This window comes from Petromyzon marinus (assembly GCF_048934315.1).
Source record: "Petromyzon marinus isolate PM22_M1 ecotype Great Lakes invasive population chromosome 85 unlocalized genomic scaffold, UKy_Petmar_22M1.pri1.0 chr85_unloc.4, whole genome shotgun sequence".
Taxonomy (NCBI): Eukaryota; Metazoa; Chordata; class Hyperoartia; order Petromyzontiformes; family Petromyzontidae; genus Petromyzon; species Petromyzon marinus.
The window spans coordinates 153,044-174,503 of record NW_027422649.1 but is presented as its reverse complement, the minus strand read 5'-3'; the positions used below and the strand labels follow the sequence as shown (position 1 = coordinate 174,503).

General features: G+C 56.5%; 1 protein-coding gene across 1 annotated transcript in view; it reads right to left on the bottom strand.

Annotated features, from left to right (window-relative positions):
• LOC142908544 (CTP synthase 1-like) overlaps window positions 1-21,460 on the bottom strand; it is a gene marked incomplete at its 5' end in the record, with an annotated part of 47,784 nt that overhangs the window by 9,598 nt on the left and 16,726 nt on the right. The window contains 6 exons of the mRNA XM_076059289.1: window positions 5,153-5,297; window positions 14,168-14,264; window positions 16,112-16,167; window positions 17,701-17,797; window positions 20,130-20,173; window positions 20,937-20,999. Of these exons, the coding sequence (XP_075915404.1) occupies window positions 5,153-5,297; window positions 14,168-14,264; window positions 16,112-16,167; window positions 17,701-17,797; window positions 20,130-20,173; window positions 20,937-20,999 (502 nt within the window). The remainder of the gene's footprint in view (window positions 1-5,152; window positions 5,298-14,167; window positions 14,265-16,111; window positions 16,168-17,700; window positions 17,798-20,129; window positions 20,174-20,936; window positions 21,000-21,460) is intronic.

Sequence of the window (21,460 nt, the reverse complement as noted above, 5' to 3'; positions counted from 1 at the left end):
AGTCACTCACTCAGTCACTCACAGAGAGTCACCATCGTCGCTGACGTCAGAGTAGTCGTCCCTAGTCACGTGGGGAGTCACTCAGTTAGTCACTCAACTAGTCACTCAGTTAGTCACTCAGTTAGTCACTCAGTCACTCAGTTAGTCACTCAGTCACTCACAGAGAGTCCCCATCGTCGCTGACGTTAGAGTAGTCGTCCCTAGTCATGTGGGGAGTCACTCAACTAGTCACTCACTCACTCAGCTAGTCACTCAGTCATGTGGGAAGTCACTCAGTTAGTCACTCACTCACTCAGTCACTCACTCAGTTAGTTAGTCACGTGGGGAGTCACTCAGTCACTCACTCACCACTCACCACTCACTCACCACTCACTCACCACTCACCACTCACTCACCACTCACTCACCACTCACTCACCACTCACCACTCACTCACCACTCACTCACCACTCACTCACCACTCACTCACCCACTCACTCACCCACTCACCACTCACTCACCACTCACTCACCACTCACTCACCACTCACTCACCCACTCACTCACCACTCACCACTCACTCACCACTCACTCACTCACCCACTCACTCACCACTCACTCACCACTCACTCACCTCTCACTCACCACTCACTCACCACTCACTCACCACTCACTCACTCACCCACTCACTCACCCACTCACTCAGTCACTCACTCAGTCACTCACTCAGTCACTTAGTCACTCACTCAGTCACTCAGTTAGTCACTCAGTCAGTCAGTCATTCACTCACAGAGAGTCCCCATCGTCGCTGACGTCAGAGTAGTCGTCCCTAGTCACGTGGGGAGTCACTCAGTTAGTCACTCAGTTAGTCACTCAGTTAGTCACTCAGTTAGTCACTCAGTTAGTCACTCAGTTAGTCACTCACTCAGTTAGTCACGTGGGGAGTCACTCAAGCAGTTAGTTAGTCACTCAGTCACTCAGTCACTCACTCGGTCACTCACAGAGAGTCCCCATCGTCGCTGACGTCAGAGTAGTCATCCCTAGTCACGTGGGGAGTCACTCAACTAGTCACTCACTCCCCCAGCCAGTCACTCCCCCAGCCAGTCACTCCCCCAGCCAGTCACTCCCCCAGCCAGCCACTCCCCCAGCCACTCCCCCAGCCACTCCCCCAGTCACTCCCCCAGTCACTCCCCCAGTCACTCTCCCAGACACGTACCGGGGGGACAGTTACCCAGTCAGTCACTCCCCCAGTCACCCAGTCACTTCCCCAGTCACTCCCCCAGTCACCCAGTCACTCCCCCAGTCACCCAGTCACTCCCCAGTCAGTCACTCCCCCAGTCACCCAGTCACTCCCCCAGTCACCCAGTCACTCCCCCAGTCACCCAGTCACTCCCCCAGTCACCCAGTCACTCCCCCAGTCACCCAGTCACTCCCCCAGTCCCCCAGTCACCCAGGCACTCCCCCAGCCAGTCACTCCCCCAGTCACTCACCCAGTCAGTCACTCACCCAGTCAGTCACTCACCCAGTCAGTCACTCACCCAGTCAGTCACTCCCCCAGTCACCCAGTCACTCCCCCAGTCACCCAGTCACTCCCCCAGTCACCCAGTCACTCCCCAGTCACTCCCCAGTCACTCCCCCAGGCACGTACCGGGGAGACAGTCACTCCCCCAGCCACCCAGTCACTCCCCCAGCCACCCAGTCACTCCCCCAGCCACACAGTCACTCCCCCAGCCACACAGTCACTCCCCCACTCACCCAGTCACTCCCCCACTCACCCAGTCACTCCCCCAGTCACTCCCCCAGTCACCCAGTCACTCCCCCAGTCACTCCCCCAGTCGCCCACTCCCCCAGTCACTCCCCAGTCACCCAGTCACTCCCCAGTCACTCCCCAGTCACTCCCCCAGGCACGTACCGTGGAGACAGTCACCCAGTCACTCCCCCAGTCACTCCCCCAGTCACCCACTCCCCCAGTCACTCCCCAGTCACCCAGCCACTCCCCAGTCACTCCCCAGTCACTCCCCCAGTCACTCCCCCAGACACGTACCGTGGAGACAGTCACCCAGTCACTCCCCAGTCACTCCCCAGTCACTCCCCAGTCACTCCCCCAGTAACTCCCCCAGTAACTCCCCAGTCACTCCCCCAGTCACCCAGTCACTCCCCAGTCACTCCCCCAGTCACCCAGTCACTCCCCCAGTCACTCCCCAGTCACTCCCCCAGGCACGTACCATGGAGACAATCACCCAGTCACTCCCCCAGTCACTCCCCCAGTCACTCCCCCAGTCAGTCACTCCCCAGTCACTCCCCCAGGCACGTACCGTGGAGACAGTCACCCAGTCACTCCCCCAGTCACCCAGTCACTCCCCCAGTCACCCACTCCCCCAGTCACTCCCCCAGTCACCCAGTCACTCCCAAGCCAGTCACTCCCCAGTCACTCCCCAGTCACTCCCCCAGGCACGTACCGTGGAGACAATCACCCAGTCACTCCCCTAGTCACCCACTCCCCCAGTCACTCCCCCAGTCACTCCCCCAGTCACTCCCCCAGTCACTCCCCCAGGCACGTACCGTGGAGACAATCACCCAGTCACTCCCCCAGTCACTCCCCAGTCACTCCCCAGTCACTCCCCCAGTCACTCCCCAGTCACTCCCCAGTCACTCCCCCAGCCACGTACCATGGAGACAATCACCCAGTCACTCCCCCAGTCACTCCCCAGTCACTCCCCAGTCACCCAGTCACTCCCCCAGTCACTCCCCAGTCACTCCCCCAGGCACGTACCGTGGAGACAGTCACCCAGTCACTCCCCTAGTCACTCCCCCAGTCACTCTCCCAGTCAGTCACTCCCCAGTCACTCCCCAGTCACTCCCCCAGCCACGTACCGTGGAGACAATCACCCAGTCACTCCCCCAGTCACCCACTCCCCCAGTCACTCCCCCAGTCACTCCCCCAGTCACCCACTCCCCCAGTCACTCACCCAGTCACTCCCCAGTCACTCCCCCAGGCACGTACCGTGGAGACACTCCCCCAGTCACTCCCCCAGTCACTCCCCCAGTCACTCCCCCAGTCACTCCCCCAGTCACTCCCCAGTCACTCCCCCAGCCACGTACCGTGGAGACAATCACCCAGTCACTCCCCCAGTCACTCCCCCAGTCACTCCCCCAGTCACTCCCCCAGTCACTCCCCCAGTCACTCCCCAGTCACTCCCCCAGCCACGTACCGTGGAGACAGTCACCCAGTCACTCCCCCAGTCAGTCACTCCCCAGTCACTCCCCCAGTCACCCAGTCACTCCCCCAGTCACCCAGTCACTCCCCAGTCACTCCCCCAGTCACTCCCCCAGTCACTCACCCAGTCACTCCCCAGTCACTCCCCCAGGCACGTACCGTGGAGACAGTCACCCAGTCACTCCCCCAGTCACCCACTCCCCCACTCCCCCAGTCACTCCCCCAGTCACCCACTCCCCCAGTCACTCCCCAGTCACTCCCCAGTCACTCCCCCAGGCACGTACCGTGGAGACAGTCACCCAGTCACTCCCCCAGTCACCCACTCCCCCAATCACTCCCCAGTCACTCCCCCAGTCACCCAGTCCCCCAGTCACTCCCCAGTCACTCCCCCAGCCACGTACCGTGGAGACAGTCACCCAGTCACTCCCCCAGTCACCCACTCCCCCACTCCCCCAGTCACTCCCCCAGTCACCCACTCCCCCAGTCACTCCCCAGTCACTCCCCCAGGCACGTACCGTGGAGACAGTCACCCAGTCACTCCCCAGTCACTCCCCCAGTCACCCACTCCCCCAGTCACTCCCCAGTCACCCAGTCACTCCCCAGTCACTCCCCCAGCCACGTACCGTGGAGACAGTCACCCAGTCACTCCCCCAGTCAGTCACTCCCCAGTCACTCCCCCAGTCACCCAGTCACTCCCCCAGTCACCCAGTCACTCCCCAGTCACTCCCCCAGTCACTCCCCCAGTCACTCACCCAGTCACTCCCCAGTCACTCCCCAGTCACTCCCCCAGGCACGTACCGTGGAGACAGTCACCCAGTCACTCCCCCAGTCACCCACTCCCCCACTCCCCCAGTCACTCCCCCAGTCACTCACCCAGTCACTCCCCAGTCACTCCCCAGTCACTCCCCCAGGCACGTACCGTGGAGACAGTCACCCAGTCACTCCCCCAGTCACCCACTCCCCCAGTCACTCCCCCAGTCACACCCCCAGTCACCCACTCCCCCAGTCACTCCCCAGTCACTCCCCAGTCACTCCCCAGTCACTCCCCCAGTCACCCACTCCCCCAGTCACTCCCCAGTCACTCCCCCAGGCACGTACCGTGGAGACAGTCACCCAGTCACTCCCCCAGTCACCCACTCCCCCAATCACTCCCCAGTCACTCCCCCAGTCACCCAGTCCCCCAGTCACTCCCCAGTCACTCCCCCAGTCACTCCCCCAGGCACGTACCGTGGAGACAATCACCCAGTCACTCCCCCAGTCACTCCCCAGTCACCCAGTCACTCCCCCAGTCACTCCCCAGTCACTCCCCCAGTCACTCCCCCAGTCACTCCCCAGTCACTCCCCCAGGCACGTACCGTGGAGACAGTCACCCAGTCACTCCCCAGTCACTCCCCCAGTCACCCAGTCACTCCCCCAGTCACTCCCCAGTCACTCCCCAGTCACTCCCCCAGCCACGTACCGTGGAGACAATCACCCAGTCACTCCCCCAGTCACCCACTCCCCCAGTCACTCCCCCAGTCACCCACTCCCCCAGTCACTCACCCAGTCACTCCCCAGTCACTCCCCAGTCACTCCCCCAGGCACGTACCGTGGAGACAGTCACCCAGTCACTCCCCCAGTCACTCCCCCAGTCACTCCCCAGTCACTCCCCCAGTCACTCCCCCAGTCACTCCCCAGTCACTCCCCCAGCCACGTACCGTGGAGACAGTCACTCCCCCAGTCAGTCACTCCCCAGTCACTCCCCCAGTCACCCAGTCACTCCCCAGTCACTCCCCCAGTCACTCCCCCAGTCACTCACCCAGTCACTCCCCAGTCACTCCCCCAGGCACGTACCGTGGAGACAGTCACCCAGTCACTCCCCCAGTCACCCACTCCCCCACTCCCCCAGTCACTCCCCCAGTCACCCACTCCCCCAGTCACTCCCCAGTCACTCCCCAGTCACTCCCCCAGGCACGTACCGTGGAGACAATCTGCAACCCCTCTGCAGGAAGCTCTGGAGCTTGCCAGCGGCGCTGAGCAGTAGACCCAGGTAGACGGGAGAAGGAGACATGGGTCTGGAGGTGAACTCGGGGTGGAACTGGACCCCCACAAAAAACGGATGGTCTGGGGAGAGACACAGAGAGAGGGTGGGTGGGTGGGTGGGTGGGTAGGTGGGTGGGTGGGTGGGTGAGTGAGTGAGTGGGTGGGTGGGTGGGTGAGTGGGTGAGTGAGTGGGTGGGTGAGTGGGTGGGTGGGTGAGTGGGTGAGTGGGTGGGTAGGTGGGTGAGTGAGTGGGTGGGTGAGCGGGTGGGTGAGTGGGTGGGTTGGTGGGTGAGTGAGTGGGTGGGTTGGTTGGTGGGTTGGTGGGTGGGTGAGTGGGTGGGTGAGTGAGTGGGTGGGTTGGTGGGTGAGTGAGTGGGTGGGTGAGTGGGTGGGTGAGTGGGTGAGTGGGTGGGTAGGTGGGTGAGTGAGTGGGTGGGTGAGTGGGTGAGTGAGTGGGTGAGTGAGTGGGTGGGTGAGTGGTTGAGTGGGTCAGTGGGTGAGTGAGTGGGTGGGTGAGTGGGTGAGTGAGTGGGTGGGTTGGGGGGTTGGTGGGTGGGTGGGTGGGTGAGTGGGTGGGTTGGTGGGTTGGTGGGTGAGTGAGTGGGTGGGTGGGTTGGTGGGTGGGTGAGTGGGTGAGTGAGTGAGTGAGTGGGTGAGTGAGTGAGTGGGTGGGTGGGTGAGTGGGTGAGTGAGTGGGTGGGTAGGTGGGTGGGTGAGTGAGTGGGTGGGTGTGGTGGGTTGGTGAGTGAGTGGGTGGGTGAGTGGGTGAGTGGGTGGGTGAGTGGGTGAGTGAGTGGGTGGGTTGGTGAGTGAGTGGGTGAGCGGGTGGGTGAGTAGGTGAGTGAGTGGGTGAGTGGGTGGGTGAGTGAGTGGGTGAGTGGGTGGGTGAGTGGGTAGGTGGTGGGTGGGTGGTGTGAGTGAGTGGGGTGGGTGAGTGTGGGGTTGAGTGTGGGGTGAGTATGTGGTGTGTGGAGTAAGGGGGTGAGTGGTGGGTGGTGAGTGGGTGGTGAGTGGTGAGTGGGTGGGGTGGGGGGTGGTGGGGTGGGTGGTGGTGAGTGGTGAGTGACGTGGGTGGTGAGTGAGGTGACGTGGTGAGTGACATGGTGAGTGAGGTGGTGAGTAACGTGGTGAGTGACGTGGTGAGTGACGTGGTGAGTGAGTGACGTGGTGAGTGACGTGGTGAGTGACGTGGTGAGTGACGTGGTGAGTGACGTGGTGAGTGACATGGTGAGTGAGTAACCTGGTGAGTGAGTAACCTGGTGAGTGACGTGGTGAGTGACGTGGTGAGTGATGTGGTGAGTGACGTGGTGAGTGAGTAACCTGGTGAGTGACGTGGTGAGTGACGTGGTGAGTGACGTGGTGAGTGACGTGGTGAGTGATGTGGTGAGTGATGTGGTGAGTGAATAACCTGGTGAGTGACGTGGTGAGTGACGTGGTGAGTGACGTGGTGAGTGATGTGGTGAGTGACGTAGTGAGTGATGTGGTGATAGATGTGGTGAGTGACGTGGTGAGTGATGTGGTGAGTGACGTGGTGAGTGAGTGAGTGATGTGGTGAGTGAGTGAGTGACGTGGCGAGTGATGTGGTGAGTGACGTGGTGAGTGATGTGGTGAGTGATGTGGTGAGTAACGTGGTGAGTGACGTGGTGAGTGACGTGGTGAGTGATGTGGTGAGTGAGTGAGTGACGTGGTGAGTGACGTGGTGAGTGACGTGGTGAGTGACGTGGTGAGTGACGTGGTGAGTGACGTGGTGAGTGACGTGGTGAGTAACTTGGTGAGTGACGTGGTGAGTGACGTGGTGAGTAACGTGGTGAGTAACTTGGTGAGTGACGTGGTGAGTGATGTGGTGAGTGACGTGGTGAGTGATGTGGTGAGTGACGTGGTGAGTGACGTGGTGAGTGATGTGGTGAGTGAGTGACGTGGTGAGTGATGTGGTGAGTGACGTGGTGAGTGACGTGGTGAGTGACGTGGTGAGTGACGGGGTGAGTGATGTGGTGAGTGACGTGGTGAGTGATGTGGTGAGTGACGTGGTGAGTAATGTGGTGAGTGACGTGGTGAGTGATGTGGTGAGTGACGTGGTGAGTGATGTGGTGAGTGAGTGACGTGGTGAGTGATGTGGTGAGTGACGTGGTGAGTGAGTGACGTGGTGAGTGACGTGGTGAGTGAGTGATGTGGTGAGTGACGTGGTGAGTGACGTGGTGAGTGACGTGGTGAGTGACGTGGTGAGTGATGTGGTGAGTGAGTGACGTGGTGAGTGACGTGGTGAGTGACGTGGTGAGTGACGTGGTGAGTGATGTGGTGAGTGATGTGGTGAGTGACGTGGTGAGTGAGTGAGTGACGTGGTGAGTGACGTGGTGAGTGAGTGATGTGGTGAGTGATGTGGTGAGTGACGTGGTGAGTGACATGGTGAGTGAGTGACGTGGTGAGTGACGTGGTGAGTGACGTGGTGAGTGATGTGGTGATAGATGTGGTGAGTGACGTGGTGAGTGATGTGGTGAGTGACGTGGTGAGTGAGTGAGTGATGTGGTGAGTGAGTGAGTGACGTGGCGAGTGATGTGGTGAGTGACGTGGTGAGTGATGTGGTGAGTGATGTGGTGAGTAACGTGGTGAGTGACGTGGTGAGTGACGTGGTGAGTGATGTGGTGAGTGAGTGAGTGACGTGGTGAGTGACGTGGTGAGTGACGTGGTGAGTGACGTGGTGAGTGATGTGGTGAGTGACGTGGTGAGTGACGTGGTGAGTAACTTGCTGAGTGACGTGGTGAGTGACGTGGTGAGTAACGTGGTGAGTAACTTGGTGAGTGACGTGGTGAGTGATGTGGTGAGTGACGTGGTGAGTGATGTGGTGAGTGACGTGGTGAGTGATGTGGTGAGTGACGTGGTGAGTGACGTGGTGAGTGATGTGGTGAGTGAGTGACGTGGTGAGTGATGTGGTGAGTGACGTGGTGAGTGACGTGGTGAGTGACGTGGTGAGTGACGGGGTGAGTGATGTGGTGAGTGACGTGGTGAGTGATGTGGTGAGTGACGTGGTGAGTAATGTGGTGAGTGACGTGGTGAGTGATGTGGTGAGTGACGTGGTGAGTGATGTGGTGAGTGAGTGACGTGGTGAGTGATGTGGTGAGTGACGTGGTGAGTGAGTGACGTGGTGAGTGACGTGGTGAGTGAGTGATGTGGTGAGTGACGTGGTGAGTGACGTGGTGAGTGACGTGGTGAGTGACGTGGTGAGTGACGTGGTGAGTGATGTGGTGAGTGAGTGACGTGGTGAGTGACGTGGTGAGTGACGTGGTGAGTGATGTGGTGAGTGATGTGGTGAGTGACGTGGTGAGTGACATGGTGAGTGAGTGACGTGGTGAGTGACGTGGTGAGTGACGTGGTGAGTGACGTGGTGAGTGACGTGGTGAGTGAGTGACGTGAGTGACGTGGTGAGTGACGTGGTGAGTGACGTGGTGAGTGACGTGGTGAGGGACGTGGTGAGTGACGTGGTGAGTGAGTGATGTGGTGAGTGACGTGGTGAGTGATGTGGTGAGTGATGTGGTGAGTGAGTGAGTGACGTGGTGAGTGATGTGGTGAGTGAGTGACGTGGTGAGTGACGTGGTGAGTGACGTGGTGAGTGACGTGGTGAGGGACGTGGTGAGTGACGTGGTGAGTGAGTGAGTGACGTGGTGAGTGACGTGGTGAGTGATGTGGTGAGTGATGTGGTGAGTGATGTGGTGAGTGACGTGGTAAGTGATGTGGTGAGTGACGTGGTGAGTGACGTGGTGAGTGATGTGGTGAGTGACGTGGTGAGTGAGTGATGTGGTGAGTGACGTGGTGAGTGACGTGGTGAGTGACGTGGTGAGTAACGTGGTGAGTGACGTGGTGAGTGACGTGGTGAGTGACGTGGTGAGTGACGTGGTGAGTGAGTGACGTGGTGAGTGACGTGGTGAGTGACGTGGTGAGTGAGTGACTGAGTGAGTGACGTGGTGAGTGACGTGGTGAGTGACGTGGTGAGTGACGTGGTGAGTGACGTGGTGAGTGACGCGGTGAGTGACGCGGTGAGTGACGTGGTGAGTGACGTGGTGAGTGACGTGGTGAGTAACGTGGTGAGTGAGTGACGTGGTGAGTGAGTGAGTGAGTGACTGAGTGAGTGAGTAACGTGGTGAGTGATGTGGTGAGTGACGTGGTGAGTGAGTGATGTGGTGAGTGACGTGGTGAGTGACGTGGTGAGTGACGTGGTGAGTGGCGTGGTGAGTGACGTGGTGAGTGAGTGACGTGGTGAGTGACGTGGTGAGTGACGTGGTGAGTGATGTGGTGAGTGATGTGGTGAGTGACGTGGTGAGTGAGTAACCTGGCGAGTGACGTGGTGAGTGACGTGGTGAGTGACGTGGTGAGTGAGTGAGTGAGTGACGTGGTGAGTGACGTGGTGAGTGACGTGGTGAGTGATGTGGTGAGTGATGTGGTGAGTGAATAACCTGGTGAGTGACGTGGTGAGTGACGTGGTGAGTGACGTGGTGAGTGACGTGGTGAGTGATGTGGTGAGTGACGTGGTGAGTGATGTGGTGAGTAACGTGGTGAGTGACGTGGTGAGTGACGTGGTGAGTGACGTGGTGAGTGACGTGGTGAGTAACCTGGTGAGTGACGTGGTGAGTGACGTGGTGAGTGACGTGGTGAGTGACGTGGTGAGTGATGTGGTGAGTGACGTGGTGAGTGAGTAACCTGGTGAGTGACGTGGTGAGTGACGTGGTGAGTGACGTGGTGAGTGACGTGGTGAGTGACGTGGTGAGTGAGTGAGTGACGTGGTGAGTGACGTGGTGAGTGATGTGGTGAGTGATGTGGTGAGTGAATAACGTGGTGAGTGACGTGGTGAGTGACGTGGTGAGTGACGTGGTGAGTGACGTGGTGAGTGACGTGGTGAGTGACGTGGTGATAGATGTGGTGAGTGACGTGGTGAGTGATGTGGTGAGTGACGTGGTGAGTGAGTGAGTGATGTGGTGAGTGAGTGAGTGACGTGGTGAGTGATGTGGTGAGTGACGTGGTGAGTGATGTGGTGAGTGATGTGGTGAGTAACGTGGTGAGTGACGTGGTGAGTGACGTGGTGAGTGAGTGAGTGACGTGGTGAGTGATGTGGTGAGTGACGTGGTGAGTGACGTGGTGAGTGACGTGGTGAGTGATGTGGTGAGTGAGTGACGTGGTGAGTGATGTGGTGAGTGACGTGGTGAGTGATGTGGTGAGTGACGTGGTGAGTGATGTGGTGAGTGACGTGGTGAGTGACGTGGTGAGTGATGTGGTGAGTGACGTGGTGAGTGATGTGGTGAGTGAGTGACGTGGTGAGTGATGTGGTGAGTGACGTGGTGAGTGACGTGGTGAGTGACGTGGTGAGTGACGTGGTGAGTGACGTGGTGAGTGACGTGGTGAGTGACGGGGTGAGTGACGTGGTGAGTGATGTGGTGAGTGATGTGGTGAGTGACATGGTGAGTGAGTGACGTGGTGAGTGACGTGGTGAGTGACGTGGTGAGTGACGTGGTGAGTGAGTGACGTGAGTGACGTGGTGAGTGACGTGGTGAGTGACGTGGTGAGTGACGTGGTGAGGGACGTGGTGAGTGACGTGGTGAGTGAGTGAGTGATGTGGTGAGTGACGTGGTGAGTGATGTGGTGAGTGATGTGGTGAGTGAGTGAGTGACGTGGTGAGTGATGTGGTGAGTGAGTGACGTGGTGAGTGACGTGGTGAGTGACGTGGTGAGTGACGTGGTGAGGGACGTGGTGAGTGACGTGGTGAGTGAGTGAGTGACGTGGTGAGTGACGTGGTGAGTGATGTGGTGAGTGATGTGGTGAGTGATGTGGTGAGTGACGTGGTAAGTGATGTGGTGAGTGACGTGGTGAGTGACGTGGTGAGTGATGTGGTGAGTGACGTGGTGAGTGAGTGATGTGGTGAGTGACGTGGTGAGTGACGTGGTGAGTGACGTGGTGAGTAACGTGGTGAGTGACGTGGTGAGTGACGTGGTGAGTGACGTGGTGAGTGACGTGGTGAGTGATGTGGTGAGTGAGTGACGTGGTGAGTGACGTGGTGAGTGACGTGGTGAGTGAGTGACTGAGTGAGTGACGTGGTGAGTGACGTGGTGAGTGACGTGGTGAGTGACGCGGTGAGTGACGCGGTGAGTGACGTGGTGAGTGACGTGGTGAGTGACGTGGTGAGTAACGTGGTGAGTGAGTGACGTGGTGAGTGAGTGAGTGAGTGACTGAGTGAGTGAGTAACGTGGTGAGTGATGTGGTGAGTGACGTGGTGAGTGAGTGATGTGGTGAGTGACGTGGTGAGTGACGTGGTGAGTGACGTGGTGAGTGGCGTGGTGAGTGACGTGGTGAGTGAGTGACGTGGTGAGTGACGTGGTGAGTGACGTGGTGAGTGATGTGGTGAGTGATGTGGTGAGTGACGTGGTGAGTGAGTAACCTGGTGAGTGACGTGGTGAGTGACGTGGTGAGTGACGTGGTGAGTGAGTGAGTGACGTGGTGAGTGACGTGGTGAGTGATGTGGTGAGTGAATAACCTGGTGAGTGACGTGGTGAGTGACGTGGTGAGTGACGTGGTGAGTGACGTGGTGAGTGATGTGGTGAGTGACGTGGTGAGTGACGTGGTGAGTAACGTGGTGAGTGACGTGGTGAGTGACGTGGTGAGTGACGTGGTGAGTGACGTGGTGAGTGAGTAACCTGGTGAGTGACGTGGTGAGTGACGTGGTGAGTGACGTGGTGAGTGACGTGGTGAGTGATGTGGTGAGTGACGTGGTGAGTGAGTAACCTGGTGAGTGACGTGGTGAGTGACGTGGTGAGTGACGTGGTGAGTGACGTGGTGAGTGACGTGGTGAGTGAGTGAGTGACGTGGTGAGTGACGTGGTGAGTGATGTGGTGAGTGATGTGGTGAGTGAATAACCTGGTGAGTGACGTGGTGAGTGACGTGGTGAGTGACGTGGTGAGTGACGTGGTGAGTGACGTGGTGAGTGACGTGGTGAGTGATGTGGTGATAGATGTGGTGAGTGACGTGGTGAGTGATGTGGTGAGTGACGTGGTGAGTGAGTGAGTGATGTGGTGAGTGAGTGAGTGACGTGGTGAGTGATGTGGTGAGTGACGTGGTGAGTGATGTGGTGAGTGATGTGGTGAGTAACGTGGTGAGTGACGTGGTGAGTGACGTGGTGAGTGAGTGAGTGACGTGGTGAGTGATGTGGTGAGTGACGTGGTGAGTGACGTGGTGAGTGACGTGGTGAGTGATGTGGTGAGTGAGTGACGTGGTGAGTGATGTGGTGAGTGACGTGGTGAGTGATGTGGTGAGTGACGTGGTGAGTGATGTGGTGAGTGACGTGGTGAGTGACGTGGTGAGTGATGTGGTGAGTGAGTGACGTGGTGAGTGATGTGGTGAGTGACGTGGTGAGTGACGTGGTGAGTGACGTGGTGAGTGACGGGGTGAGTGACGTGGTGAGTGACGTGGTGAGTGATGTGGTGAGTGACATGGTGAGTAATGTGGTGAGTGACGTGGTGAGTGACGTGGTGAGTGACGTGGTGAGTGACGTGGTGAGTGAGTGATGTGGTGAGTGACGTGGTGAGTGACGTGGTGAGTGACGTGGTGAGTGATGTGGTGAGTGACGTGGTGAGTGATGTGGTGAGTGACGTGGTGAGTGATGTGGTGAGTGATGTGGTGAGTGATGTGGTGAGTGAGTGAGTGACGTGGTGAGTGACGTGGTGAGTGACGTGGTGAGTAACGTGGTGAGTGACGTGGTGAGTGATGTGGTGAGTGAGTGACGTGGTGAGTGACGTGGTGAGTGACGTGGTGAGTGACGTGGTGAGTGACGTGGTGAGTGATGTGGTGAGTGATGTGGTGAGTGAGTGAGTGACGTGGTGAGTGACGTGGTGAGTGAGTGATGTGGTGAGTGATGTGGTGAGTGACGTGGTGAGTGAGTGATGTGGTGAGTGACGTGGTGAGTGACGTGGTGAGTGACGTGGTGAGTGACGTGGTGAGTGAGTGAGTGACGTGGTGAGTGACGTGGTGAGTGACGTGGTGAGTGATGTGGTGAGTGATGTGGTGAGTGAGTGACGTGGTGAGTGACGTGGTGAGTGAGTAACGTGGTGAGTGACGTGGTGAGTGACGTGGTGAGTGACGTGGTGAGTGAGTGAGTGACGTGGTGAGTGAGTGACGTGGTGAGTGACGTGGTGAGTGACGTGGTGAGTGAGTGAGTGACGTGGTGAGTGACGTGGTGAGTGACGTGGTGAGTGGCGTGGTGATTGACGTGGTGAGTGACGTGGTGAGTGAGTGAGTGACGTGGTGAGTGACGTGGTGAGTGACGTGGTGAGTGGCGTGGTGAGTGACGTGGTGAGTAACGTGGTGAGTGACGTGGTGAGTGAGTAACGTGGTGAGTAACGTGGTGAGTGACGTGGTGAGTGACGTGGTGAGTGACGTGGTGAGTGACGTGGTGAGTGACGTGGTGAGTGACGTGGTGAGTGACGTGGTGAGTGACGTGGTGAGTGACGTGGTGAGTGAGTGAGTGGGTGAGTGACGTGGTGAGTAACGTGGTGAGTAACGTGGTGAGTAACGTGGTGAGTGACATGGTGAGTGACGTGGTGAGTGACGTGGTGAGTGACGTGGTGAGTGACGTGGTGAGTGACGTGGTGAGTGACGTGGTGAGTGACGTGGTGAGTGAGTGAGTGGGTGAGTGACGTGGTGAGTAACGTGGTGAGTGACGTGGTGAGTGACGTGGTGAGTGACGTGGTGAGTGACGTGGTGAGTGACGTGGTGAGTGACGTGGTGAGTGAGTGATGTGGTGAGTGAGTGAGTGAGTGACGTGGTGAGTGACGTGGTGAGTGACGTGGTGAGTGACGTGGTGAGTGACGTGGTGAGTGACGTGGTGAGTGAGTGAGTGACGTGGTGAGTGACGTGGTGAGTGACGTGGTGAGTGACGTGGTGAGTGACGTGGTGAGTGACGTGGTGAGTGATCTCACCATCTAACTCCAGCACCTCCATCCTCACTCCGTCAGCATCTTGGCCAACAAAGCGAAGTCCACGGCTCTCAAACTCCGGAACCAACACCGGATTCACCTTCAACACCCCAAACACCATCATCAGCATCATCATCGTCATCATCATCATCATCATCACCATCATCACCACCACCACCATCACCACCATCACCACCATCATCATCATCACCACCATCACTACCACCACCAACACCACCATCACCGGATTCACCTTCAACACCCCAAACACCATCATCGTCATCACCATCATAATCACCACCACCACCATCACCGGATTCACCTTCAACACCCCAAACACCACCATCACCATCACCACCATCACCATCATCATCACCATCGCCACCATCACCACCATCATCACCACCATCACCACCACCATCATCATCACCATCACCACCACCACCGGATTCACCTTCCACACCCCAAACACCATCATCATCACCACCACCATCGTCATCATCATCACCACCATCACCACCACCATCACCACCACCATCACCACCATCACCACCACCATCACCATCACCACCATCATCATCATCACCACCATCACCACCACCACCATCACCACCACCACCACCATCACCACCATCACCACCACCACCATCACCACCACCACCATCACCACCACCACCATCACCACCACCATCACCACCACCACCATCACCATCACCACCATCACCATCACCACCACCACCATCACCACCATCACCACCACCATCACCGTCACCACCATCACCACCATCACCACCACCATCACCACCACCACCATCACCACCATCACCACCACCACCACCATCACCACCACCACCATCACCACCACCACCATCACCACCACCATCACCACCACCACCACCACCATCACCACCACCACCACCACCACCATCACCACCATCACCACCACCATCACCATCACCACCACCACCATCACCATCACCACCATCACCACCACCACCATCACCACCACCACCATCACCACCACCATCACCACCACCACCACCACCACCACCACCATCACCACCATCACCACCACCACCACCATCACCACCACCACCATCACCACCATCACCACCATCACCATCACCACCATCACCACCACCATCACCACCACCATCACCACCACCACCATCACCACCACCACCACCATCACCACCACCATCACCACCACCACCATCACCACCACCATCACCACCACCATCACCACCATCACCATCACCACCATCACCACCACCACCATCACCACCACCACCATCACCACCACCATCACCACCACCATCACCACCACCATCACCACCACCACCATCACCACCACCATCACCACCACCATCACCACCACCATCACCACCACCATCACCATCACCACCATCACCATCACCACCATCACCACCACCACCATCACCACCACCACCACCACCATCACCACCACCACCATCACCATCACCACCACCACCATCACCACCACCATCACAACCACCACCATCACCACCACCACCATCACCACCACCACCACCATCACCACCACCACCATCACCACCACCATCACCACCATCACCACCACCACCATCACCACCACCACCATCACCATCACCACCACCACCATCACCACCACCATCACAACCACCACCATCACCACCACCACCATCACCACCACCACCACCATCACCACCACCACCATCACCACCATCACCACCACCATCACCACCACCACCACCATCACCACCACCATCACCACCACCACCATCACCACCACCATCACCACCATCACCATCACCACCACCACCATCACCACCACCATCACCACCACCATCACCACCACCACCACCATCACCACCACCATCACCACCACCACCATCACCACCATCACCACCACCATCACCACCACCATCACCACCACCATCATCTCACCTCGTATCTATGGCGATGTCTCTCATCCACTGAGTCTTTGTTTCCGTAAAGCTGACCTGGAACATAACGGATGGTGAGTAGTGGGTGAGTGAGTGAGTGAGTGGGTGAGTGAGTGGTGAGTGAGTGGGTGAGTGAGTGAGTGGGTGAGTGAGTGGTGGGTGAGTGGGTGGGTGAGTGGGTGGGTGGGTGAGTGAGTGGGTGAGTGAGTGACTGGGTGAGTGAGTGAGTGAGTGGGTGAGTGAGTGAGTGAGTGGGTGAGTGAGTGGGTGAGTGAGTGGGTGAGTGAGTGGGTGAGTGAGTGAGTGGGTGAGTGAGTGGGTGAGTGAGTGAGTGGTGAGTGAGTGGTGAGTGAGTGACTGGGTGAGTGAGTGGTGAGTGAGTGAGTGGTGAGTGAGTGATTGAGTGAGAGAGTGAGTGGTGAGTGAGTGAGTGGGTGAGTGAGTGAGTGGGTGGGTGAGTGAGTGGGTGAGTGAGTGAGTGAGTGGTGAGTGAGTGAGTGAGTGACTGGGTGAGTGAGTGAGTGAGTGGGTGGGTGGATGAGTGAGTGAGTGGGTGAGTGAGTGAGTGAGAGAGTGAGTGGTGAGTGAGTGGTGAGTGAGTGGGTGACTGGGTGAGTGAGTGAGTGACTGGGTGAGTGAGTGAGTGACTGGGTGAGTGAGTGGTGAGTGAGTGAGTGGTGAGTGAGTGAGTGGTGAGTGAGTGAGTGAGCGAGTGGTGAGTGAGTGGTGAGTGACTGGGTGAGTGGGTGAGTGAGTGAGTGGGTGAGTGAGTGGTGAGTGGGTGAGTGGGTGAGTGAGTGGGTGAGTGAGTGAGTGGGTGAGTGAGTGGTGAGTGACTGGGTGAGTGAGTGAGTGGTGAGTGAGTGAGTGGGTGAGTGAGTGAGTGGGTGAGTGGGTGGGTGAGTGAGTGAGTGAGTGAGTGGTGAGTGAGTGAGTGGTGAGTGGGTGGGTGAGTGAGTGAGTGGGTGAGTGGGTGAGTGAGTGGTGAGTGAGTGAGTGGGTGAGTGAGTGGGTGGGTGAGTGGGTGAGTGAGTGGGTGAGTGGGTGGGTGAGTGAGTGAGTGGGTGAGTGACTGGGTGAGTGGGTGGGTGAGTGAGTGAGTGAGTGGGTGGGTGAGTGGGTGAGTGGGTGGGTGAGTGAGTGGGTGGGTGGGTGAGTGGGTGAGTGAGTGGGTGGTGAGTGACTGGGTGAGTGAGTGACTGGGTGAGTGAGTGAGTGAGTGGTGAGTGAGTGAGTGGGTGAGTGAGTGGTGAGTGAGTGGTGAGTGGGTGGGTGAGTGAGTGGTGAGTGAGTGGGTGAGTGACTGGGTGAGTCACTGGGTGAGTGAGTGACTGGGTGAGTGAGTGAGTGAGTGGTGAGTGAACGAGTGGGTGAGTGAGTGGGTGAGTGAGCGAGTGAGTGGTGAGTGAACGAGTGGGTGAGTGGGTGAGTGAGTGGGTGAGTGGGTGGGTGAGTGAGTGAGTGGGTGAGTGGGTGAGTGAGTGGTGAGTGAGTGAGTGGTGAGTGAGTGAGTGAGTGGTGAGTGAGTGGTGAGTGGTGAGTGAGTGGTGAGTGACTGGGTGAGTGGTGAGTGGTGAGTGGGTGACTCACGCAGTACAGAGTTTGAAGTCTTGAAGATTGTTGTTCGCTTTCCCAGTCTCATGGTCCCACCCATGTCACCTGGGTTATGTTCTGGCATGTCCACCACCTGGAAAACCACTCACCACTCACTCACCACTCACTCACCACTCACTCACCACTCACTCACCACTCACTCACTCACCCACTCACTCACTCACCACTCACTCACCACTCACCACTCACACACTCACCACTCACTCACTCACCACTCACTCACCACTCACTCACCCACTCACCACTCACTCACTCACTCACCACTCACTCACCACTCACTCACTCACCACTCACTCACCACTCACTCACCACTCACTCACCACTCACTCACCAATCACTCACCACTCACTCACCACTCACTCACCACTCACTCACCACTCACTCACCACTCACTCACCACTCACTCACCACTCACTCACCACTCACTCACCACTCACTCACCAATCACTCACCACTCACTCACCACTCACTCACCACTCACTCACCACTCACTCACCACTCACTCACCACTCACTCACCACTCACTCACCACTCACTCACCAATCACTCACCACTCACTCACCACTCACTCACCACTCACTCACCACTCACTCACCACTCACTCACTCACCATTCACTCACTCACCCACTCACTCACCACTCACTCACCACTCACTCACCAATCACTCACCACTCACACACTCACCACTCACTCACCACTCACTCACCACTCACTCACTCACCACTCACCCACTCACCCATTCACCACTCACTCACTCACCACTCACTCACTCACCACTCACTCAGTCACCACTCACTCACTCACCACTCACTCACCCACTCACCACTCACTCACCCACTCACCACTCACTCACTCACTCACCACTCACACACTCACCACTCACTCACCACTCACACACTCACCACTCACACACTCACCACTCACTCACTCACCACTCACTCACCACTCACTCACCACTCACTCACCACTCACTCACTCACCACCCACCCACCCACTCACTCACCCACCCACTCACTCACCACTCACTCACCACTCACTTACCACTCACTCACCACTCACTCACTCACCACTCACTCACCACTCACTCACCACTCACTCACCACTCACTCACCACTCACTTACCACTCACCCACTCACCACTCACTCACCACTCACTCACTCACCACTCACTCACCACTCACTCACTCACCACTCACTCACCACTCATCACTCACTCACCACTCACTTGCCCACTCACTCACCACTCACTCACTCACCACTCACTCACCACTCACTCACCACTCACTCACCACTCACTCACCACTCACTCACTCACCACCCACCCACCCACTCACTCACCCACTCACTCACTCACCCACCACTCACTCACTCACTCACCACTCACTTACCACTCACTCACCACTCACTCACCACTCACTCACCACTCACTCACCACTCACTTACCACTCACCCACTCACTCACCACTCACTCACCACTCACTCACCACTCACTCACCAGCCCACTCACTCACCAGCCCACTCACTCACCACTCACTCACTCACCACTCACTCACCACTCACTCACTCACCACTCACTCACCACTCACCACTCACTCACCACTCACTCACCCACTCACTCACCACTCACTCACTCACCCACCCACACAGTGCTGATACTACTACTGATGACGATACTACTACTGATGATGATACTACTACTACCAATGATGATGATACTACTACTGATGATGATACTATTACTGATGATGATACTACTACTACTGATGATGATGATACTACTACTGATAATGATACTACAACTAATGATGATACTACTGATGATAATGATACTACTACTACTAATGATACTACTACTACTGATGATGATGATACTACTACTAATGATGATACTACTACTGATGATGATGATACTACTACTGATGATGATGATACTACTACTGATGATGATGATACTACTACTACTGATGATGATACTACTACTACTGATGATGATTCTACTACTGATGATACTACTACTAATGATACTACTACTACTGATGATGATACTACTACTACTAATGATGATACTACTACTGATGATGATACTACTACTACTGATGATACTACTACTGATGATGCTACTACTACTAATGATACTACTACTACTAATGATACTACTACTACCAATGATGATGATACTACTACCGATGATGATTATACTATTACTGATGATGATACTACTACTGATGATGATACTACTAATGATACTACTACTACTGATGATACTACTACTAATAATGATACTACTACTGATGATGATGATACTACTACTAATGATGATGATTCTACTACTGATGATACTACTACTACTGATGATGATACTACTACTCCTAATGATACTACTACTACTGATGATAATTCTCACCACTGGATGTTTGGTATCTGGGTCAAACTCCGTGGAATTTGCATCTGAAAAAAGAAAAACATTCACCACCAACATCAGTAGTAGTATCATCATCAGTAGTGTCATGATCAGTAGTATCATCATCATCAGTAGTAGTATCATCATCATCATCAGCGGCGCCACCTACAGTGATTAACACAGGGGATGATGGTGGTGATGGTGGTGGTGATGGTGGTGGTGATGGTGATGATGGTGGTGGTGGTGGTGATGGTGGTGGTGATGGTGGTGGTGATGGTGGTGATGGTGGTGGTGGTGGTGATGGTGGTGGTGGTGATGGTGGTGATGGTGGTGGTGGTGATGGTGGTGATGGTGATGGTGGTGGTGATGGTGGTGGTGGTGGTGATGATGGTGATGGTGGTGGTGATGGTGGTGATGGTGATGGTGGTGGTGATGATGGTGGTGGTGATGGTGGTGATGTGGTGGTGATGATGGTGATGGTGGTGGTGATGATGGTGGTGGTGATGGTGGTGGTAATGATGGTGGTGATGGTGGTGGTTGTGATGGTGATGGTGGTGATTTTGATGGTGATGTTGGTGATGATGGTGGTGATGGTGGTGGTGATGGTGGTGATGGTGATGATGGTGGTGGTGATGGTGGTGATGGTGGTGATGGTGGTGAAGATGTTGATGTTGTTGATGGTGGCGATGGTGGTGATGGTGGTGGTGATGTTGTTGATGATGGTGATGATGGTGATGGTGGAGGTGATGGTGGAGGTGGTGATGTTGTTGATGTTGCTGATGGTGGTGATGTCGTTGTGATATTCTGTACCTGTCCATCCCAGCTGATGTCTTGCAAACTCAATCACTGCAAGCTGCATACCCAGACAAACTCCTGGGGACATAAACACCATCAACATCATCAACATCATCATCAACATCATCATCAACATCATCAACACCAACATCATCATAATCATCATCAACATCATCATGAACATCAGCTTTTGTTCGGCCGGATCGAGGGGGCTAAGCGGGCGCGGCACGGGGCTAGAGAAGGGATGGAGTGACGTGGTACAGGAGGACGTGGAGCTGAGTGGACTTGCCTATGACTGGTACCAGCGGTGTCAAGATCGGCCTCTGTGGAGGAGGCTCGTGAAGGACGCTACTGGGCAGTTGGAGGCAGTCGCCCTCCAACAACAACGGAGGGCGGAGGAGCGACGCTCACAACAACGAGCGGAGCGCCGGGTGGCTAAAGCACAGCAGGTTGGCACAGTAGGGGGCACAGGTGGTGCATCAGCCAGTCATCTCAGTCAGTCGACCCGTGGCACCTGGGTCTGCCCCGTGACCTCCTGC